Here is a 27,667-nt window from a genome sequence, read left to right as displayed (position 1 = left end):
GCTTTCTACATACACATATTACAGTCCTTGGGCCCGCCATCTCGCTGTACTTGAGATGAGCCCAACTTTTGAGACGGCGTAAGCCTCCAAGTCGGACTCAGAAACATCATCTGGACATTGCAAGTACAATGCCGCTCCGTGACGGGGCATCAAGCTGTGACGTTATGGGCGTATTCTTATATATTCGCTCTGCCTCCGTATCGTAGAAAACGGAGTTGTTCGTTCCTTCAAACCCCCAAGGGGCCGGCCAATTATTGACCGGGGAAAGCTGGATTCGCTGACCAACCCTGGTCGGCACCTAGGTCCAAACTTTCCAACATAAAACAATATCTACAACAATGAAGGCCCCCTTTCTTCACGTCGTGGACTACCGGAAAATCAGTCAGGCGCCCCTCCATAGTCCAGAGTTTTCGTTCACCCTTGGTATCGGGCCAGCAGCCAGTCCTACGGTGCTGTTGCCTTTTTCACCAGGTCTGCTAAAACATCCTCGAAGACTATATAGTGTTTCTCGATCTTCTTGGCTCGATATTTCGACTCGTCGCCGGGCAGGTATTCAAGATCGTCATCGTCATCAGCGATCTCCCCAATCTTGGCCCATTCGGACAGGTGGACCCCTTCTCGGTGCCTCTGGAAGTTGTCGTTATAGCACTGAGGAGAACAGAAGACTGACTCAACCTTGAAAGCCTCAACGCATTCTCGACACAGTACGGTGATGCGGTTGTCTCCGTCCATGTCCACATCCTCCTTTTGTAAGTCGGTGCAGTGATCTCCCGAGGCGCACTCATGGGCCTCATTCCAGTGCGCATCCTGTCCATCTTGTAAGTAATAGAGAGGGCTACTGAGGGTTAAGATACGTACTTGTCCCTTCACGCTACACTCTTCAGTTGGACAGAAGAATGTTGGTTCCTTACGGATCGAGTACGTTTCCACAAGCACGTCACAAAGTGGACATGAAGCGTAGTCGCCAGGAATCGTCTGCGAGCAGGCTAGGCATACCTCCGCGACGTCTTCAACTGCCGCAGCGCTCAAGGCTTCTTGCTTGAGTTTCGCCTTTTTTGCCTTGTCCACCTCGTGAGCCGCTTTGGCCCTACGGAGCTCTTCGAGTTTCTTCTGAAGGGCCTGTTTTTGTTCCTGATTTCCTTTGCTGGCCTGGCGGTCGCGAAGCATTATGTGGATCACGTCCGCGATGGGGGTCCCATTGCGAATCATCTCAATATACTTCTGTGATTTGGCAACGCTCTCTGTATCCTTTCCCGGTTGAAAGAAAATGTCGACATAAACCTCAGCTCTTGATTGAGGAGTCTTGGCGGTCCTCAATCGTTCCAGCAAATCATCCAGAGGTTTCTGGCTACCGCTCACGTCCTCGCCCAGGGCATTTCTGAATTCCGGAACGAGCTCCTCGACTGGTATGCTGCGCTCGTTCAGCTTTTGCTGCAGGGTCTTGGCCTCAGCTGGTGACTTGACGGCCGACTGGAAGCCCAGATTCTTGACTTTGTCACGAAACCATTCCCGCTTCTCATCAGATATCCTCTGCTCAATGGTCTTGAGGTCTGTTTTGTACTCATGAGCTTGCGTGAACAAAGTGTCGAGGTCTTGAAGAAACAGGCGCCTGCCCGAGAACCATTCCTTGGTGGCCGAGTTGAGATAGCGATCGCGCATCCGGTTGAGGAGCCTCGGCCAACACTCGGTGCATTCAGCGACATGCAGCTTGTTGTGGTCCGCCACACAAGCTGCTTGTATTGCTGTAACATCATCTGCACATGACTGCCTCTCCTTCTCTTGGGTGAGAACCTCGTCCCAGGGCTCCAACATATTGTGACAAAAGTATGATAGACTCGACTGAGTATACAACTCAACTGTTCCGAGGCAAAAGAAGCCCTGGCCAACTTATTGCGGCGCCGATCTTCAGTAGACCCTGCTGCTCGACAAAGTTGCTAAACTTTGGATGGCTTTGACGCCAGCCAAGGTTTGACAAGAACACCACTCGGAGGGCGATATTTTGAGAAGAATTGAGTAATAGTAAGAGTACTTGGAAATGCTCGTGTTTATAATTTACCGATTAGAGATGGAAGGACATCAATTGAATGAATACGGTTGTCTTGCGGACTGGGTAGTTTGGTCTGCTAAGAAGGTTGGGATAAGGGTCCAAGCGTGCGCCACATGACCTCTAGCCACAGTAACTTTCTCGTAAGGAGCAACGGACGACGAAAGAGCCAAACAACTTACCGTCCGTCGCATCCAGGACATCACCAGAACTGATATCCTGCAGACAACATGGTAAGCTCTCCCCTGTCCCCATCTCGATATTTCCGCGATAGCGCCACGCGATCACGTCCAGCACCATCCACGGAGCTGCTTATTCATCTTGTCGCATCCATCGATCGCAAACTAACAAATAATTCCTTCCTCGCTTCTAGGCCGACAAACTTCGCACCCAGCAGGAGCTCGAGCGCCTGCAGGCCAAGTACGTCGGAACCGGCCACCCGGACACGACGTCGTGGGAGTGGCGGACCAACATTGCGCGCGACACGTACAGCTCCATCGTCGGCCACCCCTCGCAGCTCGCCTACATGAGCCTGGCGCTCAACGAGCCCTCGGCCAAGCTGCGCGCCCAGCTCCTCCGCAAGATGGTCCAGCCTTGCGGCCCGCCGCCGCCTCGCGAAGACCAGGAGATGTACATGGCACCCCCGACGCCACGAGCGCAGGAATGAGTAGTAGGGACAGTAGGCCCTTCTTGACGAACCGACAGGGATGAAAAGCCAGAGCAGCGCAAGCAACGAATACTCCTATACAATGGCCTTCCTCAATGGATACGGAACCAAACTACACGATAGACATCCATTCGAGTGCACATATCAATGACGCAGTAGCCGGATTGCGTTACCCTATCCAACTGCTTTGCGCAATGTACGAGGAGGAAGCGACGCTACTGGGGATGTAGCAGGTACGTGTACCTAATTGGCAAGTTAAGCTTGCATTCATGGCTGGCTTCGAGGATTCACGAGTGTCAATGTGGGAGAGGATACTGGTAGAAGATTATAAGTAATCGCTTCGAGGACAGTTTCGTCCTGAAATAGCTGCCAAGTCCGTTGGCGGGTATAATATAACACACCGATCATCGTGTTCCTATTTCCTGCAACGCCGTCCAGAAAGTTCCTTCCAACGCCAAATACGAAGTCGCTAATCGCAATTATTGCGACGTGGGAATGATCATGACCCTCCCTGCCTTGGGTGTATGTATACCTGTGTAGTTACGCACCAGCTTCATCCTCGCCTGGTTGCTGCAGTCCAAGACTTTTACTAAGCTTCTTCTCGAAATCGTCGGGTTTATCGGCTCCCCAAACCATCCTGACGATGCCAGCAATACTCTCCGGGGGGAATTCCACCTTGCCTCTTGTGCCCACGCACCATGTTACTGTATCATCCTCGCCGTGGTCTGATTTCTCTACTACCTTGTCGAGGTAGCCTTGACGCACAAGCTTGGTGAGGACATTATCTGTCTTGTCCATGGGCAGATTCTGAGAGGCGTTCACGCGTGCGAGATGGCGCTTGAGCTTCATGTCACTCAGCTCACCGCCGCTGAGGGTGATGATGGCTATCACAAATGAGTAGAAGCCGACGTACTCGGCCTCTTCGCGGGCGCTCGGGGCTCGGGACGGCGCGATGATTTCCGGTACCTTGTACGCCGGGGGAAGGGTCGTTACCAGGACATATTGTCTCGAAGAAGTCGCACCAGTGGCTTTCCTAGCTGTAGCTTCTATTTGAAGTAGAGAACTCAGCGTCTGATCGGGTCATCGAAGGGTTTGGGAAGAATTGGGGCGATGGGGGCGCTTACTCTGCTTCTCCTTAAGTGTGCGCTTCTCTTTAACTGGTAGTTCTTCCATCTCCATGCCAAATACGTGGCGCAATTGAAGCTGGGCTCCGTCGAAGATGGTCTTGAAAGATCTCGAGTTGCTACCTAGGACCTTTTCTCTTATACCATCCCTCTTAATTGGTATCCTGGCGTGTTCGCATGCTAGAGCATACCGCACCAGCTTCTTGATGAGCTGGGCTTCGTCACCACCGCCACCCATGCTGACATCGCCATCTTCATCTTGGCTCGAAGCTTCCTCGGCGTCGGAATCGACTTGACGACGGGATCTTCGCCGGGGTTCCTCGTCCTCGTCGCGGCGGCATCGCTGGGTCTGCGTCGGCATCGTGAGTCCAGCACCTCGCGGGTCGACAGAAAATCAAGTGATTTGGTAGAGCTGCTGGATGGTGTAGAATGAAGACTGGTGGTGGCTGAAGATACAACTAATACAGCTCTTCGATTAGACCAAGACTCCAGGCTGGGTTATGACGCGTGCGTAAATTATGCGCAAGTATCGAGCCCTTTATCCATCAGATTGAGATGGAGGGGCATCCAGTCGATACCTAGTAGCTAAAGTGCAGCAGCAACCGCGTCGCGCGTTCCTGTTGCGGGCAGGTTTAATTGATTGACAGTCCCTGGTCACAGTCCCACATATTTCTTTATCGCTTGGTCTTATCGGATAGCTTCAGTAAAAGTCCCTGCGCATTCTGGGCTCCTCAACGGTGTTAGTCAATAGACTCGGATGAAGCCAGGAGTTGTTACCGTATAGTGTATGTCTTAATACTTGGTTCTGTTTCTTAATTGGTCTTCATGATATCACGAAAAATATCCAGTGGTGCGATTTGCCTAGGATGCCGGTTACGGCTCCTCAGCCAAGCCACCCGACCGCGATATCCCCATTCAGTAACACGATATACTACTGCTGTCGCAAGCCGGAGACAGACTTCACGATGGTTCGCAAGCGACCAAACTGGAGCTCGTCCAACTGAGAATGCCCAGAGTCATGACGACGAACAAAATAGCACCAACGAGGCCGACCTCGCAACAAAACCCCGAGACAATTCATTCTACAAGTCCGACTTCTTTGCGACGGACGATCCAGCCAAGGACTATAACAACCCTGTTCTAGGACGGGTGCCGGGAGAAGATGGCTTCACTACAAGGCGGGTGAATATGAGCAAGACACGCTTGGCTCGCAACAGGTTGCTTACTGAAGCATCTGAGAGCCTCGGCCAGAACATGTTGGGCAAGCCGGCTTTTGCCATTGTCATGAAAGACTCGGGCCTATATAAGTCGAAGAAGCGTCCTGCAGCGGCCGTGGATACTGCGACTGCCCAAGAGGAGTCGTCGAAGCTTGAGATCCAGGCTTTGCTTGACCAACAGGATGCGCCCGTTACTGCCGAGGAGGTTCGCGCTAATATCGATGGCCTCTGTCCAGAGTCGGAAACCTACCTTCCCGAGAAAGAGTTCCGTAGGATACAGCACGAGCTTGCTGAAGGTTTCCTGAAAACTCAGCTTTCCGACTATATCGATCGGTTCAAAGTTGCATTGGAGGAAGCAAGAGACCTAGAGGCTGAAACAGAGGAAATGGAGGAAATGGAGGAAACGGAAGAATTGTCAGAGGACAATCATAACGAAACCGAGCTCGAGGGCCAGGCCTCAGAAGCTCAAGACCACACAGGGACGGAAGAATCCAGTCCTCCGGGCGAGGCGGAATCCACCGCACCCGCTCCCAAATACCCCTGGATTCGCGAAATATCACCTTGGGTACGCCTCAACTCGGAAGAGGTGGCCGCTGGTGGTCTGCCAGACTATGCGGACCGGCACCTACACGGCTACATCTCGGAGAAGGCCACAGTCAAAGAAACGCTCGCTTTGCGCATCATGCGTGAGTGTTGGGGCCTGCACATCGAGGAGCTCATGGGAGGCTTGGGGCAGGTAGACGTCACGGTGCGCAAGCTCGAATTCTCGATCCTCATGCGGGGAACACGGCGCTTCCTTAAGCTGCTCAGTGATCTGTTCCTAGATCGCGGCGAGAGCATGGAGGTCTTCACCAACAAGCACACAATTCGATTTGTTTGCACGCGGCCTAAAGCCGAGACGCTGGTACGTGAGCTGGATACTATGTTGCAAAACCTCGCAACACGCCACTTCCCGGTCTCTCTAGTTGCTGGTCCGCACGACCTTCTCGATGAAGTTCTACTCGAGGAGGTTGGTCGCATATCCAATACCTACGTCAAGCAGAGTCACAGTACGAAAAGGGTAAGTTGTTCCAGCATGTCCTATTGATTTGAAAATGTACACTAAATCTCATCTTGCAGATAGCTGTCACTTGGATTGAAAAGAGGGGCCGTAGGGACAAGGACTCAGAGTATGATGTGGAGGACCTGCGGCATGTTGTGCTTCGTCTTCTCGTCACGGCTCTCAAGCCAGAGGCCGCCTTGGTGAAGTTGTATGAGCCGGAAGAGTTACCGGCTGATTTCACAGGCAGGTTCCTAGTTGACGAGCATAACCGCGAGAAATGGAGCTGGAAGGATAAGTTGGGCAGGTGGGCCCGGTACATAATCCCACCTGGGACGCAGGATGCTGCGGTGCCCTTGACTGATGAAGATCACCCTCTTCCCGACTCGCCCGTACAGCTGCAGTTTTCGGAACTCCCGCCATCCTTGCCCAAAGAAGACGAAGACTCTACGATGCAAACCGCGAGAAAGATACTTGAAGGGGCCACGGATTTGGATGAATCCAAGATTGCCGATCTAAAGGAGGCCCAAATCGAGGTGCAAGAACCGCCGAAGCAGTTTCCTCATCAACCGGCCCGTTGGTCTCCCAAGGTGCACACCTATACCTCGGCCGTTTTTGGTCACGTTCTCCTGGATGCCATGGGCTTGCCGGCAAAGGCACTCATCTCGGAGCGCGACCAAACCAAAACCGGTCTATCCTCCTACCCCCATATCTTCTCGCCGATTGTTCCGCACCCTATGCAGCTCGCCGCGCTCCATGATGGAATACAGCCCGATGGCCAAGGAGACAAGCCGCCGTTCTCGGTCGAGCATACCATTCTGATCCGCTTCATGCCCTCGCCCACCTCGAAACCAGAAGACCCCATTCTACCCGGCCCGCCCCTCGAGCTCCGCCTCGCCTTGACCAACAGCGACGACCCGGAAATCACCGGCATCCATTCCCTGCGCGCCATCGTCGAAACCCACCTCCACGACGCCATGCTCCCCTCGGCGCCCGTCGACGTCCGCGTGCTGCAGCGCCGCATCGCCACGCTGCAGGGCCACCCCGAAGACCTGGCCCTGTGGCAGCCCCTCCAGTCCTTCCTCGCCCGCGCCCGCCTCGACATCGCCCACGGCAAGCTCGAGATGCCCGAGCATCAGCGTTTCCAGATCCCCGCTCGCCTCTTCTACAAGTCGCACCCTCCCGCCATCACGAAGCCCATACCCCCCAAGGTCGCGGCAAAACGTGAGAAACTCGAAAGGAAGATCCAGTTGCGCATCCCCGCCGACAAGAACGAGCCCGTGAGCATACCCTACGACTTCATGGGTCTCGAATTGCACCGCGCCGTCAGCGTGCCGTACGAGGGCCACATTTTGACGTACACGAGCATCGAGGCTGGGCAAGGCGGTGGACGCCGAGCTGAGCTTGCTCTTTCGCCCACACCGTCGTCCAGTGAGGTTTCTGTGGCTGGGATTGGAGAGGAGTTGAAGACAGAAGAAGAGCAGGCACCCATGAGCGACTTCCTAAAGCTCGTGTACAGAACAGCTCAGACTGCAAAGCTCTGGTCTGGGTTTGCTGGATGATGAGGATGCATCGAGAACAGCACCTTGACAGGCAAAGGAGCTAGGCGCCGGCATGGTGGCCAATTGTACGATTATATTGAGACCTTGCATATCATGAAATCATGACGTGGTGTTGCGAACTGTACACAGCCTCTGTATAATACCCTTTACGACTCTAGAATAAATAAGTAACAAGCAGTGACAAACCTCTCACATGTTTTATGTATGCACAAAAGAACAAGCCGGACCTACCCAACTTCGAATGCACATCTTCCCCACGAATCGTGACAAACAGCACAAGCAAGGGAGTTCAGGCATCACTGCCGGTACGCTAAGATTTGCACAAGTAGACATTGTGGGCGATGGCAATTTGAAGGCATTCACACATAAGAAGACATTTGTTTAGTTTCAGACCACTTGTCTATTGACTCTATTTTGGTACTACAAGCACACTATGGAGAAGTTTTGTCGTGAAAAAGTCCATAACCCTTCCCTTCATATCTTTGTTCCCCATAAGTCAAATCCCAGTGATCATCGCAAGAGACAAGAAGATTCGTGACGTTAAGTCGTGTCGTGATGGAGCATTACAAGGCAGCTGAGCCTCAGAAGGCAAAGCCAGCCACAAGGAGGAAAGAAATAAACGTATTAATACATTTATTTCTTGCCAGCCTTAGCAGCAGACTTGGTGACCTTGCCGGAACCGGCAGCGGCCTTCTCAACGGACTTGATGACACCGACAGCGACGGTTTGACGCATGTCACGGACGGCGAAACGACCCAGAGGAGGGTAGTCGGTGAAAGCCTCAACGCACATGGGCTTGGAGGGAATCATCTTGACGATGGCGGCATCACCAGACTTGACGAACTTGGGAGAGTTCTCAACCGACTTACCAGTACGGCGGTCGATCTTCTCAAGAAGCTCAGAGAACTTGCAAGCAATGTGGGCGGTGTGGCAATCGAGGACGGGAGCGTAACCGGCACCGATCTGACCAGGGTGGTTGAGGACAATGACCTGGGCGTTGAAAGAAGCGGAACCCAGAGGGGGGTCGTTCTTGGAGTCACCGGCGACGTTGCCACGACGGATCTCCTTGACGGAGACGTTCTTGACGTTGAAGCCGACGTTGTCACCGGGGAAACCCTCGGGAAGCTGCTGGTGGTGCATCTCGACGGACTTGACCTCAGTGGTGACGTTGGCGGGAGCGAAGGTGACGACCATACCGGGCTTCAGAGTACCGGTCTCGATACGGCCGACGGGCACAGTGCCAATACCACCGATCTTGTAGACATCCTGAAGGGGAAGACGGAGGGGCTTGTCGGTGGGACGCTGGGGAGAGTTGATGGCATCGATGGCCTGGAACAGGGTCTTGCCGGTCTTCTTGCCGCCAGCCTTGGTCTCCTTCTCCCAACCCTTGTACCAGGGCATGTTACCGGACTCCTCCAGCATGTTGTCACCGTGGAAACCGGAGATGGGGACGAAAGCGACCTCCTTGGGGTTGTAGCCAACCTTCTTGATGAAAGAGGAGGTCTCCTTGATGATCTCCTTGTAACGGGCCTCAGACCACTTGGTGGTGTCCATCTTGTTGATGGCGACGATGAGCTGCTTGACACCGAGGGTGAAAGCAAGCAGAGCGTGCTCACGAGTCTGGCCATCCTTGGAGATACCAGCCTCGAACTCACCAGTACCAGCGGCAATGATGAGAATGGCGCAGTCAGCCTGCGAGGTACCAGTGATCATGTTCTTGATGAAATCACGGTGACCGGGAGCGTCAATGACGGTGACGTTGTACTCCTCAGTCTCGAACTTCCACAGAGCAATATCGATGGTGATACCACGCTCACGCTCGGCCTTGAGCTTGTCAAGAACCCAGGCATACTTGAAAGAACCCTTGCCGAGCTCGGCGGCTTCCTATTATTGGTTGTCAGTATCCATGTTGCATACCCAATTGAGGACTTTGTGGATGTTGGGCCCGTGCGAGGCCCGTGCCAATTTGTGCAGTGAAAGTGGGGACACAGGGTTGAGTTGCCCCTCCAAAGATAGGAAAAATTCCAATGGAGGGGTCGAGCCTCAAGGCGGGGTGAAGGGAGACACCGACAGCAGCGTGAATGCCACGAGCGATGTTTGATGATGTGATTGGGAATATGGGAAGTGATGAGTAGAACTAACCTTCTCGAACTTCTCGATGGTACGCTTGTCGATACCTCCGCACTTGTAGATCAAGTGACCGGTGGTGGTGGACTTGCCGGAATCGACGTGTCCGATGACGACGATGTTGATATGAGCCTTCTCCTTACTGCGCGGCAAATTGTTAGTGGCCTGGTCGAAGTGAAATGACTTCTCGATGTTGCTTACCCCATGATGGCGGTGTTGGATGATTCTCGGGAAGTTGTTGTTGTTTATGTTGTCTGGATGCTGTGGCGAAGAGAGTCAAGTTAGTTGAGTTGTTGAAGAAAAGGTTGATCAGGTTGAGGAATCCTCAGGTTGATTTGTTGTTGTGAGGATGGAAGGCAGAAAATGCTTACCTTGAGATTGCACAGGTTGTGATGCTTGATCAACGGTAATGTGCGACGAAGAATCGAAGGGGAGAAGTTGGCAAGAGTTTGAGGGAAGGGTTCTGCTTATGAAGTGTTTCTGAGAGATCGAAGCGGGGTTGCATCAGCCTGTGGCCTTGGGCAGTCAATTTTTTTTTTCTCGCTCCCTACACAGGTTGGCCCGCACACAGCTGGAAATGCGAAAATTCCCCTCAACCCCTCCTTCTGAAAATTGTTTTTTAAGACAGACCCACTTAGATCAGCAAGGATACCTGCCTTGGCTGCTTGGTTGCTTCCTTAGCCGCCGCCCAAGGGCCCTAAAGGCCTGGCCTCAGTACCTGGTTTTCTGGTGGTTTCTACGCAGCATTCACAAGTATCGCACCGCCACCCGAGTCTGGAACCCGGGCCACAAGCCAGGTACTTCAGGCAGCTTAACTTGATACACGAACAAGCTCCTTCTCTGCCAAACATTTGCCATACCTATCGCATTGTGCCGGCCTGAGTCACCGGTTTGAACATGGTGTTGCGGCCCAAACCCTTGCCCACCCAAGAAAAATCAGTTTTCCCCTCCATAGCCCACCCGACGTCATCTGAGGCAAGGCCTGCCCGCAGCTTTTTCCACACGTGATGCAGTAACCCATTATTTAGAATACACACAGAAAAGCTATACACACAGTAGATACATGCCATTAAATGCATGAGAGAGTCGTACCAGACTGTATCTAGACTTTTCCGTTCACCAGTCCTGCCACGTACATCATTGAATCGTTGATCGGCGTTAAACCGAATTTTTTCTTTCTCGTCTGATTCCCCCTCAGTCGAGTGGCCACAGCCTTGCAGGAAATCCACACCGAGCCCAAACGCGACCAGTTGCCAGTTTTCCTCACCACCCCACTTCGCAAGGTTGGTATTGCGACAGGCACATTGCATAGCACCGGTATGCCCTCTAGGAGGTTGGCATGGATACTCCAAACATTGAATGCTAGTTACATGTACATACATACGCAATATGACTTCCTCCGAAAAAAAAATGCAAAGTAAAGTGCATACTCAGAGCTACGTCCTTGCCATGATGTAGAATGACAACCGATTAATCGTTACAGCACACTGCCTGGTGGGCATTGCAAGCTTGGTGATCGGCGAGTTTTGGCGGCCTTGGAGCGAGAAATTGAATGTTCGGTGATATCACTCTTGTCTACATATTCAGCTAGGGCTTGCGCCACAGTCAATCCCGTCCAAAGATTCGGTCAGTCCGTCGAGGCGCCCATCAATACATACTGCGTACATAGGAAATACATGATACTGCCAGCCCGCAAGGTTGGCGCTTGTGCTTGCCGCTCTGTGGACCAGCCCATAGAACCCCTCACCCTGCCCATGATACTGCGAAGTTTGTGAACTCGTTGACATGCGTGCTGCTGAGATATCCAGGGGAAATAACATTCTCCCAGCAGTAAGTTGACCAAGTGGCTCCCAAAGAAGAACCAGATTGGTTCGTTCACCAAACAGCCAATACGTGCACCGCAAAGTCGAGAACCTAGAACCACTGTCCTGGGCCTGCTACCGGCATGTGCCACCGCCTTCATCGTGCATACGTACTTGGAGTCGTCGCTAGGCCCACGAGATGGGCTATTTTTTCCAGCTGCGGCGCTTGTGATCCATCGGGCCGGCTTATCGTCTCCGCACCCCGGGACCCAGTACGGAATCGTTGCTAGGGGCTCAAGGTGGGCATCAAGCCCGGCAGCATGGCCTGACAAAAGATGAACAGGGCATACTCCCAAATTGGGAAAAGCCTACCATCCATGTCAAAGGTAACATCAACAGGCACGCATCTGGTTTAGTAGAGCTAGAGGTAGGACGGCCTACTGAGACGGCTGCCCCCAAGCCATTGCGCATGTCAGGGCAGTGGTGAGCTGGATGATCGAAGACATTCTTCGTCCATCGCACATCACAATGCTTTGAAGCGGTACGTAGCAAGTTGAACTTTCCTTTCCGCGATATTGACGCATGACTTTTCATCGCGGCGATGGCGTCAATGGCGTCAATCAGCGCAGGAAAGAGGCACTCTGCGATTTCCGTACTTCTGTAAGGTTTCGGGGGACAGAACTCGGCCTGACTCACAGGGGACGGCAGATGACATCTCCAGGATTCTCACTCTCTTCTCGGAAGATGACGAGACTGACCTCTACCATACCTTTGCTAGCTAGAATGGCTATTGGGTCACCTTGCGAGCTCCATGCTACCGTCGGAAATAATTTTGATATCTGTGCCGCGGGCGAGGTTCTGTCCTGTCTTGCTGGCTAAAGCCAGCTGCAACTGTGTACAGTACCCTTGGTAACTAATAGACGAGCATGATGGCTCGGCTCGTAGAATGGCATCTGTGCTATTCCGGCTGCGAAGAAGTGGTTGAGCTTGTTTTCCCAGATAGCTTTACCATGGCACGGAATCTGTTGGCATGGATTGTCCAGCATGGCTTCCGTACACATGTTGTGGAGTGGTAAGACTCGCATTGTGGCCATGGCCTGTCTTCTCAGCACGATTATATGTGACCGAAGCAGACCAGACGAGGTTGAGCCATAAACGGTGACGGCTTCCACGGTATCTTGGTCAACACATCTGCAGGAGATTGCTCGCTTCCAGGGCATGGGGCACTTATGCCATACCAGTAGGTCCCCAACGGTAGACCGTCTATCTTCCAGTCAGGAGGGGCACTGCGCAGTGTATTTCGTGGAGGTTGTCGGATACGGCCACCCTCGCGGTAGCTTACGAAGGCTCGCTACCTGAAGTCCTTACTTGGTGTCGGTGGTACCTCACGTTCTTCTGCAACCAACGACCGTGTGGCGCTTTGACGGCTGAACGGATTATGTATTTGATCCATGTTCTTCGTATACTATGTATGAATTGGTCGTCGTCTCTGGGATTGTTTGAGTGCGGTATCTGCGTCAGTCTGAGATTGGAGAGTTCGTTGTGGACTCTCGCTTCTCGCTGCCCCCTCCTCCCCTGGTAGTGTCGGACAGTATGCTGATGTCCTTTCCGGCTCCTTCTCTGAGGGAAAGTCTTCATGGCGTCGATGTATCTGGTCTGTGTGTATCCTGCGAGCAAGTGTTCATTAGAAAGACGATATATTACAGAGAATGAGCTGGCTCACCCTTTTTGACCTTCGTCGAAAGCCGGCCGCCACAACAGAATTTGTTGAACGAGTAGCAACCATCCATTCCACCGTCGTAGAACGACATGGTCCAAGTTGAAGACTTTTTTCTTCGGTGCTTGGGCGCAGCTTCAACATCGCTGCTGATGTGTCGTCAAGGCTGCTCACTGTTGAAAGCGTGGCAAGCCTCTAGATTGAAAACTGCCCAGTTCTGGACTTGGCTTCGGTATTCGTCGTTTGCCCTTGTTTGGGCGAGTTTCTGATAGACAGCCGCATGTTACTGCAGCGAAAGCCGATTTCCTGGTGACACTCATGCGCAAGGTTGTACTGGGGTCGTTTTGCCTGGCTGTGCGTCATGTCAGGAGTGCAGAACTCCAATACTTTCTCAACAATCAATTGGATGTCTGCCTTGCCTGGTTAGAGGATTCCTGTCTCGCTTGGATGGTTTCTGGCTTACCCATGATATTTATATTTGCGCATCTGCCAATGGATGGTGTCATGTTTGAAGCAAACCTGATTCGCCGGTTATGTGCATGTTTCTATATTGGCTGAGATGGGACAGACAGAACTGGGCTACATGCTGTGCGCTTTGAAGTGCCATAGCAATCTTGATCTCTCAAAAAATCCTGTGAGCTCTCGTATACGGTGGCCTTCCATCGTTCTCCTTTCCACGGCCTGTAGTTCAGCACGCATGTCCGGGTCACATCGACCACATGAAGAAGCAGCGTGACAGAGGATTTCTTGGAACTTTTCATCCCACTGGCTCTTGGTGCAGCTGATTGGCATACCTGGATACATACGCCCTGTCTGTGCAATGTACTTATCAATGCGAGTTGAGAAAAGGGGCTCGTCACAGTATTTTTGTTTTCTGAATAGCAGCCTTGGGAGTCGGACCACATCATTAGTAGCCGTGTTACATATGATAGTCGACCAGTTCTACCAAGTATCGTGATTGCCCTCAGAATAGCAGCCCCTCGTCGCCCCTATGGTCTTATTCCACAATCCGATGTAACAAGGCAATGAATATACGTGCGTATATATATCGGGACCCCAAATACTGTTTGGATATTTCCTCTTTCGCAAGCTCTTTGGGATAGCAAAGAAGATACGGTCTCATCGCCGACATGCAGTGGGTGTATCCCATAGGTGGTGCTAAGTCCAGTGCTGGTGGTTCCAGACTCGAAAACCTGAAAAGAAAGGGCCCCATTCGTCTCGGTGTCTCCGCTACGCACAGCCTGTGTTCTCTGGTTTCAGCATTGGGTGAGTTCTTGAGGCAAATGAAACGAACACATCTCCCTCGCCTGGTTGATCACGATCTTCTCGACGCAGCAGCTTCGGCACGCCACCAATCTTGTATCCAAATATGGATGGTAGAGCGTGCCTTTTGTTGTTTTTACTGGGAAACCCTCTCCTGCCCATTTCGATTCGATGCCAAGTCAGCCCAGCAGACTTCGTTGTCCAACAACAACCAGCTTGCCGCATCAAACTCCCCTCCCCGAACCAGTCTTGCTATCGTGAAACCCCGTCTCCCTTCGCCAAGCCCATGATACGATATCACAAATATTCAGCACATCTACGAGAATTTCACCACACTAGCCATGATTCGGGATTCTTTCGACCATGCAACATATGATATACCGCACAAGTTGGAGCTATGTAGTTTCTTCATCCCTTCCGTCTGATCTAAACTAATCCCATGAGTTCACCAGGCCCAACTGCACTTCCATTCGTGACATGCATCAGCATTACATTCGATATATGTACATGTTTTATCTCTCGACTTCACCAGCCTCAAACCAAGATGCAGAGCCCGGCCATGCCATGCACCTCCACTACCCAGTGTGCCGTCCCAATAGCGTCACCCCGACCTCCATCCCTCGACATTCTGAGCATGACAATAAGCCAAGACACACGCACGACTCCCATATATGAGTACATGCGGCTATGTTACCTCCAGACAAGGAAAAAAACGTGGCTTTCCACACATAGATGCCTCTGCAAATATTACAAATAAAGCATGTGAGAATCGTTCTGGTCCTCCAATATGCTCTGTTGTTAAACACAAGGACATCGGAGCTGTCACAAAAGCGTCCTTCAGGGGTACCTCAGATACAACCACATACAGATCCCAGCCCTCAGTATCTCCTCAACAAGACTAACTATTGTGTTTACAGTTGTTCCCCAACTCCATCGAACCGAATACATCCACAACAAGCTCCTTACAAATACTGAGATCCGAAACAAAGGGTTCACTCTGTGTTCCTGCGTCCACAATGACAAACTTCTAGCCACCTACGGTTCTTGAGAGCTGCATCAGTCTCTTGAAAGAAGATAAGCAGTGCCTGTGGTTCTACTCACATGAGTTCAGTGGTGCTTGATTGCCACATGGAGGCCAAGCCAGCAAAGACACCTGTATGACCATCATCCATGACAGGGAGGTGGAATAACACTCGACATCCAGCAACAACGGCTTCCGTCGCAAGTTCCTCGCTGACCAAGACCATACTATCAATACACATAGGGTTTTCGGAAACAAAACATACCACGGAAATCAGAGAACCCTACCCTTTGATACCATAATCTCAATAATCAACATCATGCCCAGTGTTCAAGTAGATGCGCCTGGTTACTTGCAAAACAATAATGGCCCCAGTCCATTTTGGGTCTCCCACAAAGCCCCCAGCCTGAAGCCTCCAGGTATTCCTATCACGACTACCTAATACCCTACGGTGGCAGATGTGACCGCCATTTTAGTAGCCAAAGTTGATACGAATAACATCTTCGGACCCTGCACTACCTGGGTAGCTATACGTGCTCCCCTGCTTGGTAGTGTTTATTTCAATACAAATTACATTGTGCGTATGATACTACTTGTGATTACGCCTGGCACCAGCACTGGATTACGCCTGGCACCAGCACTGGATAACACCCCTTTCGATGCTGATTCTGAAAGTTTGATACAGGAAGTGGTGGTCAGTTTCTTCACCGGCTGTGGTGTTTACCCCTTGACTAACACAGATTAACCCTTGCTCATCATGTGAACTCGCAAACTCAGCCAGCGTAGAAACAATTCGGCCTCTTTCTGTACAGGACACTATCATTCATTCTCTTTTCCATTATACAAATTCCAAGGTCATGCAAACCACTTGGGGCTCCGGTCAAACTTGCTAGGCTGATCACCCATGTTGCCATTTATTCTATGAAATAGTGCCCAAAAGATCAGTCCATCTCTGATACCCATATCATCATGGTCCTACATCATCCACTAGACAAAAGAACATGCTTTATATATGATTTCTACCGTGGTGGCCACGCTGAGTAGAAACCAATTTATCGAAGTCACACATCTAAATTCCCGAATTGCTTCAACAAAAATGCTGCTTTGCTCTGGACTGTGATCAAGTGAAACCTGTTCTAGATGAAAGGCGTTGTATTGACTCGAGGTATAGCAAACCTCACACACCATTTTGCAAGGGCGTATCCCATCCCAGAGCTGCCAAACCTATAGACCAAAGAAGAGCCAGATGGCGGATTCAAAGCTCCAAACGCAGTCAATAACTATCCCTCATAGAAGAAAATGCCTGTGAAGTGATTAGAAACACAGGACCATGATCTCTCCCATTCTAGCTTATTCCAAGCAACATCTTCGTGGGTATCTTTCTAACATCTGCGGTTTCTGGGTCTACTTTGGTTCTAGGAATTCTGAGAAGGTCACAGCTGGGAAAGGGGTTTGGCTCCACGCTTTACCAACAACTAATGATAATAACAGTGTGTTTTCTTTCAGTCTGGTCAAACCAAGTCAACAACGCTCTAGTGGCCCATAAAAATCAAACAAACCTAACCAATCTAATACGCCTGTTAAAACATTATCGTCAACACAACAAGATCTCAAGCACCACATCCCAGTCATCCGGCGAGTGGCCGCAAATCTAGCGACATATATTATTGACGACTGTGTCAGCAGGTATGTATCTGGCTTCTTAACCACTAACTTCCGACTTTCCTTTCTGACCCCTTTCGTTGCAACCGGTAACTAATCAGAAGGATACAGGACACTGGTCGGTATCAAGAGCTGTCTGTCACTCCCCATATTCCAGCACACCCGACCTGCCACATAACCTGACCAAAAGTACGAGACCATATCTGAAGTAATTCCTACCAGTTTCTCGACGTCCCCTGCCTGAATAACCGAAGCCGTTCCGTCTCACGATCTGAAGCCGACCCGTCCAAAAACCCGGAGCGAATTTCGTCCTATAAATCGAAGTAGTCCAGTATGATGGCTCGAGTCATCACATTTTACAAACCTTGTTGTCGAATATGTTCGAAGCCACCAGCGATCCAAGAGATCAATACAAAGCAATACTCTCCTAAAGTTGTTTTTGCAATGAACGAGTGAGAGGCCTTGAGGAGCCTCTGCCTTTCAACAACCCCCTTGATTTGGGTGGCGTTATATGTTTGTTCAGACCAGTGATCAACCCACGGCCTGTGGAACCCCTCTGGTCGAAACTGTTACAACTCCTGCTCCTCCATCAACTGCCTCGTTGGCTCCAGTAGTGACCCAATATCAAGACCCAGCTGCCTGTCCTCAGCAGGCCTGTCACGTTGTTCGTAGATAGGTTCCTCGACGGCCGACTACTTACTCTGCATGCTTCTTTGTAGATGTGCTGCCTTTCCCTGCGTATATGATACAAATACTGTAACTCAATCACGCTGGTTCACATACAGACAAGTTATAATAGTCTCTCGTGTGATAAACCTCCAGATACGGTCTGGTATTGGCTTCTGCCATCAAAGCCCCCTTTGCTGCCTCCATGCTCCATCTCAACTGTTGCATTCCTGTTATCTGTCATGACCGAGTCAACCACAGTGCCTGCTTTTTTGATATGTTTCTATTCCTAATCAACTCTGGTCCCTGCACAAAAGAGTGCGAAATTCCCTATTTGGCAAACATCTTCGCCTGCTGTTAGAGATAAAGTCTCCCAAACATTACTTGCCTGATGAAGATATAAACCCCCTGAAGGCTGATTCGATACTAGAACCCACCACACTGCAACATACCCCTGGAAATGTATAATCTGTAGTATAATATAATTTAGATGGGCTGCTTGGTCTGCTTTCCCATGTGCGTGTGTGTGATCACTGGGCCGGGCCGGCCCACTTGGTGTAGTTCGGGGAGCTCTAGGCCCGAAAGAACCTCCGGCAGCTCACCGGCCCCGGACCTCACCGTCGGTTCGGGGAGCTCGTGCCCTGAAGGAGACTCTGCAGGCCCTGACCTTGCTGGCGCTCCGGGTATACGCCCCTCGCGCCCCTCGCGCCCCTCCGACCCCCTCGGTCATAGCTCCTGCGTTAGTGTAGACGATGCCATCGTCACCCCCGGCAAGGTACCAAGCAACCTTAGCAGAAACGTGGACCCACGCGGTCAGTGCCTAGACCAAACAGCATAAATTCTTCGGATTTTTTAATTTTCTGAAATCTGTTGAAGTTCCAACAACAACATCACGATCTTGGTAAGTCTGCATTTTCATTTCTTCCTTGCTCCATCCCAACACACATCACCATCTCTACAAGGTAAGATGTCCCCTATTCTCACCACGTCTACGTCAATACCACTATTTCTGTATCTGCGTGGGTAAGTATTAGCAGCCAAGTAAGCCAGCCAGCTCGTCCTCCACTCCAGGCCGCCCCAGACAATAGGCAAGCCATGATGGAGACGGCCATCTACTCCGCTAGGTTATTCAGTGGATCACCCACTGTCTGCCTTGAGGAGATTGGGTCATGCTGGCGGTTTACTGGCGGTTATACGCTGTACGAGATAGAGCCCTCCCCTATCCTTAGCGACCAGTCCCCATCAAAACCCCCTAATAGTTAGTGATCTAACTCTCCCACTGCCTGTGACTTGCTCCTTCCTCTCCAAATACAAGGCCAACTCCATCCACAATCAAGCCTTGTTGCCCAGTCCCATTGCAAGTTCCTCCCCCCCCTCCCTCCTCCTTCCTCCTGCCTCCTCCCTCCTCACATCTACAGTGTTTGTTAGGTGAACCACATTCTAACCATCTTCTCGTTTGGTTTAGTATTTGGCCACAGGTAAGATATTTTATTTTTACATTCCCATTTATTCCATACACATTGCCCAGTCATTCCTCTTTCCCTCCATACATGCCTTTCTTGCCCCATCATCATCACCACATCCATCCGTGTTGTACCATCTTCCTTCACGAGGTGGGACATCACAGCAAGGTAATATTAGGTTCCAATCTGGCTTCCTTATTCCCTCTCTCCCCTCTACAGGCACATCATCTCTTGTTCCATACATCATCGCACTCCCATCTGTGTCGTACAGTCACCCTTCATGAGCTTGAACAGTCCGCGAAGGCGAATCTGTGCCCCAGTTCGGTGCCCACATCTCTTCTCGTCCTCCCTCTAGAGCCACGGTCCGCTTTCACTCTTTCATACATCATCCCTCACTCGCTCTTCCATCCACAGTCGCAACATCTTCCTTCATGAGCTGAAAAGGCACACGAGGGTGATATTACGTCTGAGTTTGGCTTCCACAATCTTCCTTCACTCTACTCCAACCCGTACATCTGCCACCTGCCCTCTTCAACTTTGCAGTCGCTGTGATTTATTTTCTCTAAGAGCAGGTTGCACCGTCTGATGTGAATCATCATGCGCTCCTTCCTCGCTTCCATTGGAAATATCTTGCAAAATCATCCCATCAAATCCAAGCCTCGTCCGTCGGCTCTTATTCAGCCCACTGACTATTCAACAGACAAGAAACTCCCGCGTTACTGAGTTTTCGCTTCTGACAAGTGAGTATTTATTTCCATTCCCTTTTCCATTATTCTGGCACGTACTCGTCGCTGTCATGGTGGTGTCTACTGCCAGCCCGTTGTGTTCTTTTTCCATCTACTCAACATGATTCCACCGTATATTGGATACCCAGCATACTGGTTTTTTTCTACTTCCCTCCTCTTCTTATTTATTTTGCAATCCCCAATAATCCAGTTACTAAAAAGATGATAGCAGAGCCATCAGACCAGAAGAACCAACAACCGCAACCTCCACGGATCAGTGAGTATCTCCCCTCACCCCTCCTCTTCAAACACCTACACCATGTATTTGCTTATACTAACCTGCAACCTCCTAGTCGCACAGTTCGCCAGCAAGAACCATGCCTGCTCAGAACCCTTTCGGTCGTCCTGCTTCGGCTGACCTTATAGGTCGCACGCCTCAGCCGCTGGCTCGAACCTCGAGCGCCCGTGAGACAGGCTCACCTGGCGTCATGTCGAGCGGATCCAGTTCAGACGGTAAGTTTCATCAACAATCTCTTTGGTTCACTACAATATCCTCTCCTTCCACAAGTTGATCTCGAGGTTACAACATCTCTCTTCGAAACCAACTGTCACGTCCACCTGCCTGAGAACACTACCCCAGCCGAGACCTGTTGCCTTCATCCGGTTAATATTTTCTCTGCATTCACATATATTCATTGCTGGTTCCCAGACGCTGACTAAATAATACCAGGTGGTGCCTCATTGGGCGCCCGTCTCGACGGCTTGAGCATCAGCGACGCTCGAACATCCATCTTGTCGGATCCTGCTGCAGCTCTCCCAGTCGGCATGACCGTCGCAGACGACCCCTTCATGTCCCACGCGGATCCTGCCAATGCTTACAACTCTTATGAGGTTGAGCATCTCCGTCCTGGTCTCTCGGTTAACTCTCTCGGCACTGGCTACTCTGAGCACTCACGAAGCCGCCAAGTCTACAATCCTCATGAAGCTCGTCAGCGAGAGGAGCGCGGTCGTCAGACTCGTCGTCGTCAATACGACGACAGTGGTGTTGATGCACAAGTGTTTTACCCAGCATCTGCTTGCGTCTTCGTTGCTAAGTAAGTTGAACTGCTTTCCAAGCGTCCTTTAGCCGGTCTATACTGACAGTATACATCATTAGTCTGCCTGAGTCTATGGACAACACCCCCCTGCAGAAGGAGATCGACGTGAAGTTTAGTGAGTTTGGAACTTGCTTCGTCAAGATCCGGCGCGACAAGAAGAATATGCCGTTCGCTTTCGTGCAGTACACCGTAAGTCGTTTCGACAAGTATTACTTTCATCAGCTAGCTAACGTGATACCTCTAAAAAAGAACGATCGTGACGCCAACCGAGCCAGAAACGAAGGCGCAGGTATCACCTTCCAGGGCCGCCCCTGCCGTACGGAGGCCGTCCGCGCGAATCGTGAGTTCCCCTGTCTACCGTTCTCATTCCTATAAATTTCGATTATTAACTTATCTTTAGGCACCTTTATCCTCCGTAACTATGTCGGAGGCACGGTCAGCTTGGATGAAGCCCGGGATGTTCTTGAAAAGCATGGCGCGATCATTCGTCTGGAGGAGATCAGCCGAGACGTCGCCGAATCACACGGCATCGACCAAGGTGTGCTGGTCGAGTTCAAGAATTTTGATCCTGATCGTGACATCCAGGCTGTAAGTGCTTTCACCTTCTACGTGACGAGCCACGTGGATTCAACTAACTGTTATTCTTTACAGTCCTTCCGGCACCATGCCATCTATCGTGTTGTCAGTCACGATGTTCACCGGTCCCGTCGATCGCACCCCGAGGCTGAGCCCGATCGCCAATCATACGAGAGACGCTCTCAAGTTGATCGCCGATCCATATTTATCGGTAACCTCCCCGAAGATGTCGACGGTTTAGATCGTGAGGTTCGTTCGCTGGCTGGCGAAATTGGTAATGTCGTCAACGTTCAGGTCATTCGCAAGGAGGGGCGCCCTGGTAAGTAATGCCTCGCACTATCCCATATCGTGAGATATTTGCTAACATTACCGCCGTTGCAGGCTACGGAGTCAACGTCTTCGCTTTTGTCGAATATGCTCGCCCCGAGGTCGCTGCCATGGCAGCAGATGACTTGGTGAGTCTCATTCCCGTCGTTTGATCGCAAAAGCATTGAGTCTTAACTAACTATCTTCTAGTCTGGCCGCCGCATCTGTGGCTGCCGGGTCCGGGTTGAGCTCAAAGAAACCCGCGAATACCTCGGTAACGATCGCTATGCCCGGAACACCTTTCGTCACGCTTCCCCGGAGGGTCGTCCTGCCCGCCAAGCTGCTGACATCTATACCCCCCGCCGTGTCGAAAACGCCGTCACCGAGGCTACTACTCCTATGCCTTCATCACAACTGCCTGTCAACCCGTTGGTATCCCCATACCCTTCTTGGCCATCGTACGGCAGCCCGGCATACACCACTTCGCCTTTCTTGCCTGCTGGGATGAATGGAGTGATGCCCCCGCATCCCCATTATCTTCCTCCTTCCATGTCATGGGCCGCACCATACATGACCGACCCTGAGCTAGCACCCCAGGCCTACTGGGCAGCACTGAACCATGCCTACGGCATTCCTGTTGCTGGCGCTCCTAATCCTGCTCGAAACGTGGCAAGTGACGAGAGTCATGGTCGTGACCAGGAGAATCCGAGCTCGGAGAATGACTGATTTGGGTAACTGGATTCCTTCTTTCTTTTGCTGAAGACAGATTTCTCCACATGGCCTGGCTTGGGTTTTGCTTCGGCATCTATAAAGCCGCTGGTGGTTTGAATCTTGTTTCTCATGCAGAGAAATATACGGTTCTCGATATTTCAGGGAGATTCTGGCGAACTTTGGCCATTTCGTTCTGCATACCAGTTCTTCTGGAGATGACAAACTTGGCGAATTTCATGGATTGTACAATAGTTTTTTCGCAGGCTGATTGAATGCCCTGCGTACAGCACCTCATAGCATGAATAGCATGCATTGCGAGGAGGCTTGGCACCACAGATAGATGGAACGCAGATGTTGTTCCCCCCGCATGAGAGACTTTTGATACCAAGCAACAACCTGAACAGTGACTTGTTAGAGAAGATGCCGAGTTAAGGATCTCTGAGACATGTAAGTCTTTCTCCCCGACATGACTCTATATGCCTTCAAGAAGACACATGCTGATTGCCTCGTATATGCCGCGAGTCTCCAAGGCGTTGAGCGTGATGATGCCTTTTTTCTAGATGCATTTATTTTGAGGCAGCGACCTGCCTTATCGTTTGTTTCGTTTCTACGGGGTTGGCTTGGCTCGGCATCGAGTCGTGATGGAGAAAAACGCATCATGCCAGACTTATACGGAATGCAACGACCCTAGAACGGTATCGATTCTTACCAAGAAGTACGTTCAGCCTTCGGGGATGGAGGCAAGTTCATGCTGAGATCTAGACTGTTCCTGACTGACGATCTGTCGAGGATGGGCTGTTTTTGGTTGCACCGTTCTCCACACTAGGGACAAAATGGATAGCGTCACGGCTGATTCCCCGCTATACCGCCGAGGCGCCAACGACGTGCTACAGGGCTAAGCAATATTTTCTCAAGAAGTTATTAACCGCAGAGTCCCCCGTCGTCCTCCCCCATCTGTCGAATCAGGAGCTTTAACTGTGGTCCAGGAACACTTATACCTGCGAATAGCAACACTCGGATTTTCATATTTACTTGCTGCGTACTGGGCGCAAATCGTTGTGCTGAAAATGGGCCAACCGTCGTTTGAGGCATCCAATGCCGTCATCTACGTTACCTATGGCGCCTTCCTGTATGGACTGGACTGGTCTTCGATGTGGAGGAACATTGCGCTGACTGTCGTATCTATCTAGGGTATTGGGAACAGGACTGGCCGTGAAGATGTGGAATCAGCCCAAGGCGGATTTCCTGGCTGGCAACAGAACTCAGACGGGTCAGAAAACACCGAAGAAGATCGCAGAGTTGAGGGTCTGCAACGGGTCTCACAGAACGGATCTTCGTCGGAAACTATCCCCCGCGAAAAGAGCCCGCGCGCTAACCATGCCTTACAGCCTTTCCTTTGGCCCTCAACTTCATCGCCGCTGGTGAGTAGAGGCGACAGCTATGCTGGCTTACCCCCGAGCGAATCATCTCCTTGCCGAGATCCCCCGAGCGGTAGCACAGCTTGATGAAAAGAGTATCGACATCCCGAACGCCTGCACGCGACGACGATGCAGCGTGTCAGGGGACCACCCGAATGAGCGAGCTCAGTACGAGGTCTAGAGTGACAACGACGACGACATGCGCAAACTGACCACTAGGTTCGTACCCAAGATGATGATGGTTTTTGTCTCTCCTCTCACTCTTCTTGAACGGCCCAACCGCCTCGAGGTATGAGGGAGAGGCAGAAGGCCGCGGCTCACTACGGGCGCCGATTCGAAGCAGCCCCTGTCTTGATCCAACCTTCCCCGTGGCGTCCATCGCCGCGAGCGGAAGGAGATCGAGAAAGGGAGCTGTGAAGATGAAGCTGAGATTGTACCGTAATTACTCGATCAAGTTAATGCTTGCGTGGGAAAAGTGCTGCCGCTCTAATGAACCCCCTCCCCGTTTCTCTCCCCCTGTTCTTATCTTGCTAACCGTTGCACGCTTTTGTGTGAAACTGCAGCCATGGGCTCTGGTATCCTCTTCTCCTACCCGCAGCTGGCTACGCTGGCTGGTCTTCAGGGTGTTATTGTTTACGCCCTCTCGACGTCTCTGCCGTTGTTGGTGTTTGCCTCGCTGGGCCCCGTTATCCGGAAGAAATGCCCTGAAGGGTTTGTTCTGACGGAGTGGACAAGGCAGCGATACGGCATCGTTGCAGCGCTATACTTGAGCTTCCTGACGCTCGTGACGTTGTTCCTCTACATGGTAGCGGAGCTGTCCGCGATAGGGCAAGTCATCAATGCGCTCACGGGCGTCAATGAGCTACCGGTCATCATTGTGGAATGCATCGTGACGACGATCTATACTTGTAAGTCAGCGCTCATCAGAATATGGGAAGACTCCGGGCTAACCATTTGGGTGACCAGCGATTGGAGGATTCCGAATTTCCTTCATGACCGACAACATCCAAGGCGTCATGATCGTGCTCTTGATCATCATCGCTACAATTACTATCGGAGCCAAGACGGAGATCAAGCGGGAGCTGATCGAGTCGTCCGGCCTCCTCGAGCCGAACCTCCTGGGCTGGCAGCTCCTCTACATGTTCCCCGTCGCCGTCTTGACCAACGACTTCTTCCTCTCCAACTTCTGGCTCCGCACCTTTGCCTCCAAGACCGACAAGGACCTCTGGGTCGGCATCAGCATCGCCATGGTGGTGATCATGATCGTGCTGACGCTCGTCGGCTGCACCGGCCTGATCGCCGCGTGGTCTGGCGCCTGGCCCGGCGAGCCGGCGCAGGACGGCTCCATCGCCTTCTTCCTGCTGCTCGAGCAGCTGCCCAACTGGGTCGTCGGCATCGTCCTCGTCATGGCCATCACGCTGAGCACCGCCGCCTTCGACAGCCTGCAGTCCGCCATGGTGTCGACGGCCTCCAACGACCTGTTCCGCAACCGGCTCAACACCTGGTGGATCCGCGGCGCCGTCGTCGTCCTCTTCGCGCCCGTCGTCGTCATCGCGATCCGGGCCCCCAGCGTCCTGCAGATATTCCTCATCTCGGACCTGCTTTCGGCCGCCACCATCCCCGTCCTGGTCCTGGGCCTCATGGACTGCTGCTACTGGTGGCGCGGCTTCGAGGTCCTGGTCGGCGGCCTCGGCGGCATCCTCACCGTCTTCATCTTCGGCGCCATCTACTACGGCGACGCCCAGATGGGCGCCGAGCTGATCCTGCTCGAGCAGGGCCTGTACACGGCCGACTGGGGCGCTTTCGGCGCCTTCGTGGCCGCGCCCTTCGGTGGGCTCATCTGGGGCTTCCTCGCTCTTGGCTTGAGGTTGTCCTACCAATACCTCATGGCGAAGAAACGGGGTCACCGTTTCGATGCCCTGGACCGACCTCTCATCGCATCCGGCTCTCGAAGCGACCCCGACGACGATACGAACTCCGTCAGCGTCCAGCGCGAGGAGGTGGGCGTTTCGAAGTCCACCGGCAAGTTCTTCTAAACACTACACCTTTGTTGAAGGGACATCTGGTGGAGAGAGAGGCTCTAGAAGTTTTAGGAATAAGGGGAAGTGAAATGGGCGGGTTTACGCAGAGATAGAGGGTGATGTAGAACGGGCTATATATCACTCAAGGCGTTTAGATGGGCGGCAGTCAGATGGCCCGACAACAGTACACGAAAGACACGAAGATGCGAGGAGTGTGGGCATACAGAGAGATCAGAAGCTGTGTCAGCTTTGGTGGTGGTTGGAATCTTCATTCTAGACATATACATATTAGGATCACATGAGTACTGAGATCAGTACTCAGAGACAACAGAATTGCAATCCTATTCACTTCACATATATTTGGTCCTTTAGCCAAGGGTTTTCCCCATTCAAAGTACAGGTGACGAACATGTAGCAGCCGACAAGACCTGGGGATCAAGAAGGTATTCCTCTGAGTGGGCTTTAAGTTGTATATTGATGTGGCTAAACCAATTCTCGGTACCGAAAGAATTATCTAAACAGCTGTTGGAGCGACGGTTTTGGAGCGGCGGTGTTGGGGGGACGATACCCTATTAGGTAGGGCATGGTCGAGCAGCGGGACAGACGGCGTCTCATCTATAGGCATGTTCGGTATGGAATCAATTTGTTGACAGTCAGAGCCGTAGCACAGCCGGTCACGTTGGATCCAAAGACCCCAAGTCTGGCCTGCGTAGAGATTAGTTGTCAAACTGTTCATGACCATCTACTTCTACCCGTATCGTTCCTCGGTTCGAAAGTATCAGTGGTTTGCTAGGTTGGGTTGACGGGAGACATCAGACAACCCATTGGGAGGTGTTGAGGTTCGTTGAGGTTCGTTGGACATCCAAAACGTGGCCAATATCGACGATGTACATTCTAACGTCGGAAAGGAATTCATATCGGGAGGCCTTGGTCGCGAGTCGAAGTCGTGTAAACGGATATGTTTTGGGGGTTATCGTACCTGTGCAAGCTCTGATGGCCTAGGAAATTCAGTCAGTTGAAGAATACGACAAGGGTTTGAGGCTTCATTTGGTGGTTACCTGTTCTCTGTGGGAGGCCATATCAACAGTATTGGGCCTTTGGGTGGTGGCAGCGAAACAAGCACACGTTGTGAAGGGAAGTTCTGTCAGTATTGCGGGAAAGGCGGCAACAGGTTAAGGAATGCCAAATGGGCTGGCTCGGTTGGAAAGGCACCTGGAGAATTGAGAATGATGACGGAGATATGTAGGAAAAGAAAGGCACCGTCAATGTAAATCTGTAGCGTGACTCGAGCTAGGTTCTCATAATCCCTAGAGTAGAAGCGAGGTGGGATGACCGGTCATTACAATAAACCGAACAATGGCATCGTTTCCATGACAGCTTTGCCTCGCCGTATTTGTGGAAAAGGCTGTGGATCATGCTCAAATAGATATCCATCGGGA

At 51.7% G+C, this 27,667-nt stretch overlaps 7 protein-coding genes across 7 annotated transcripts; 4 read left to right on the top strand and 3 right to left on the bottom strand.

Moving 5' to 3' along the window:
• Nucleotides 1-444: 444 nt before the first annotated feature.
• PG985_010647 (uncharacterized protein) lies at nucleotides 445-1,812 on the bottom strand (the record flags this gene model as incomplete). Its single annotated transcript, XM_066830415.1, has 1 exon — nucleotides 445-1,812. One exon carries the CDS (start codon nucleotides 1,810-1,812, stop codon nucleotides 445-447), a length of 1,368 nt encoding a protein of 455 aa, XP_066681097.1.
• A 462-nt stretch (nucleotides 1,813-2,274) lies between these two features.
• On the top strand, nucleotides 2,275-2,711 carry PG985_010646 (splicing factor; the record flags this gene model as incomplete). Its single annotated transcript, XM_066830414.1, has 2 exons — nucleotides 2,275-2,277; nucleotides 2,418-2,711. 2 exons carry the CDS (start codon nucleotides 2,275-2,277, stop codon nucleotides 2,709-2,711), a joined length of 297 nt encoding a protein of 98 aa, XP_066681096.1.
• Nucleotides 2,712-3,251: 540 nt separating this feature from the next.
• On the bottom strand, nucleotides 3,252-4,196 carry PG985_010645 (uncharacterized protein; the record flags this gene model as incomplete). The annotated part of the gene is made up of 2 exons (XM_066830413.1): nucleotides 3,252-3,757; nucleotides 3,836-4,196. The coding sequence occupies 2 exons, from the start codon at nucleotides 4,194-4,196 to the stop codon at nucleotides 3,252-3,254; spliced, it is 867 nt and encodes a 288-aa protein (XP_066681095.1).
• An 827-nt stretch (nucleotides 4,197-5,023) lies between these two features.
• Nucleotides 5,024-7,653, top strand: PG985_010644 (uncharacterized protein; the record flags this gene model as incomplete). The annotated part of the gene is made up of 2 exons (XM_066830412.1): nucleotides 5,024-6,112; nucleotides 6,172-7,653. 2 exons carry the CDS (start codon nucleotides 5,024-5,026, stop codon nucleotides 7,651-7,653), a joined length of 2,571 nt encoding a protein of 856 aa, XP_066681094.1.
• A 612-nt stretch (nucleotides 7,654-8,265) lies between these two features.
• Nucleotides 8,266-10,041, bottom strand: PG985_010643 (translation elongation factor EF-1 alpha). The gene is made up of 3 exons (XM_066830411.1): nucleotides 9,982-10,041; nucleotides 9,796-9,922; nucleotides 8,266-9,537 (listed from the first exon to the last, which is right to left on the bottom strand). The coding sequence occupies exons 1-3, from the start codon at nucleotides 9,984-9,986 to the stop codon at nucleotides 8,287-8,289; spliced, it is 1,383 nt and encodes a 460-aa protein (XP_066681093.1). The 5' UTR covers nucleotides 9,987-10,041; the 3' UTR covers nucleotides 8,266-8,286.
• Nucleotides 10,042-20,476: 10,435 nt separating this feature from the next.
• Nucleotides 20,477-22,804, top strand: PG985_010642 (uncharacterized protein; the record flags this gene model as incomplete). The annotated part of the gene is made up of 7 exons (XM_066830410.1): nucleotides 20,477-20,612; nucleotides 20,830-21,193; nucleotides 21,256-21,385; nucleotides 21,446-21,536; nucleotides 21,597-22,091; nucleotides 22,154-22,227; nucleotides 22,289-22,804. The coding sequence occupies 7 exons, from the start codon at nucleotides 20,477-20,479 to the stop codon at nucleotides 22,802-22,804; spliced, it is 1,806 nt and encodes a 601-aa protein (XP_066681092.1).
• A 1,052-nt stretch (nucleotides 22,805-23,856) lies between these two features.
• On the top strand, nucleotides 23,857-26,243 carry PG985_010641 (uncharacterized protein; the record flags this gene model as incomplete). Its single annotated transcript, XM_066830409.1, has 5 exons — nucleotides 23,857-23,918; nucleotides 23,980-24,125; nucleotides 24,178-24,210; nucleotides 24,771-25,115; nucleotides 25,174-26,243. 5 exons carry the CDS (start codon nucleotides 23,857-23,859, stop codon nucleotides 26,241-26,243), a joined length of 1,656 nt encoding a protein of 551 aa, XP_066681091.1.
• Between the last annotated feature and the right edge of the window lie 1,424 nt (nucleotides 26,244-27,667).

Source organism: Apiospora marii (genome assembly GCF_038362585.1).
Source record: "Apiospora marii strain CBS 49790 chromosome Unknown utg000007l_segment0_segment0, whole genome shotgun sequence".
Taxonomy (NCBI): domain Eukaryota; kingdom Fungi; phylum Ascomycota; class Sordariomycetes; order Amphisphaeriales; family Apiosporaceae; genus Apiospora; species Apiospora marii.
The sequence above is the reverse complement of the archived record's forward strand: the minus strand, read 5'-3'. Positions and strand labels throughout refer to the sequence as shown.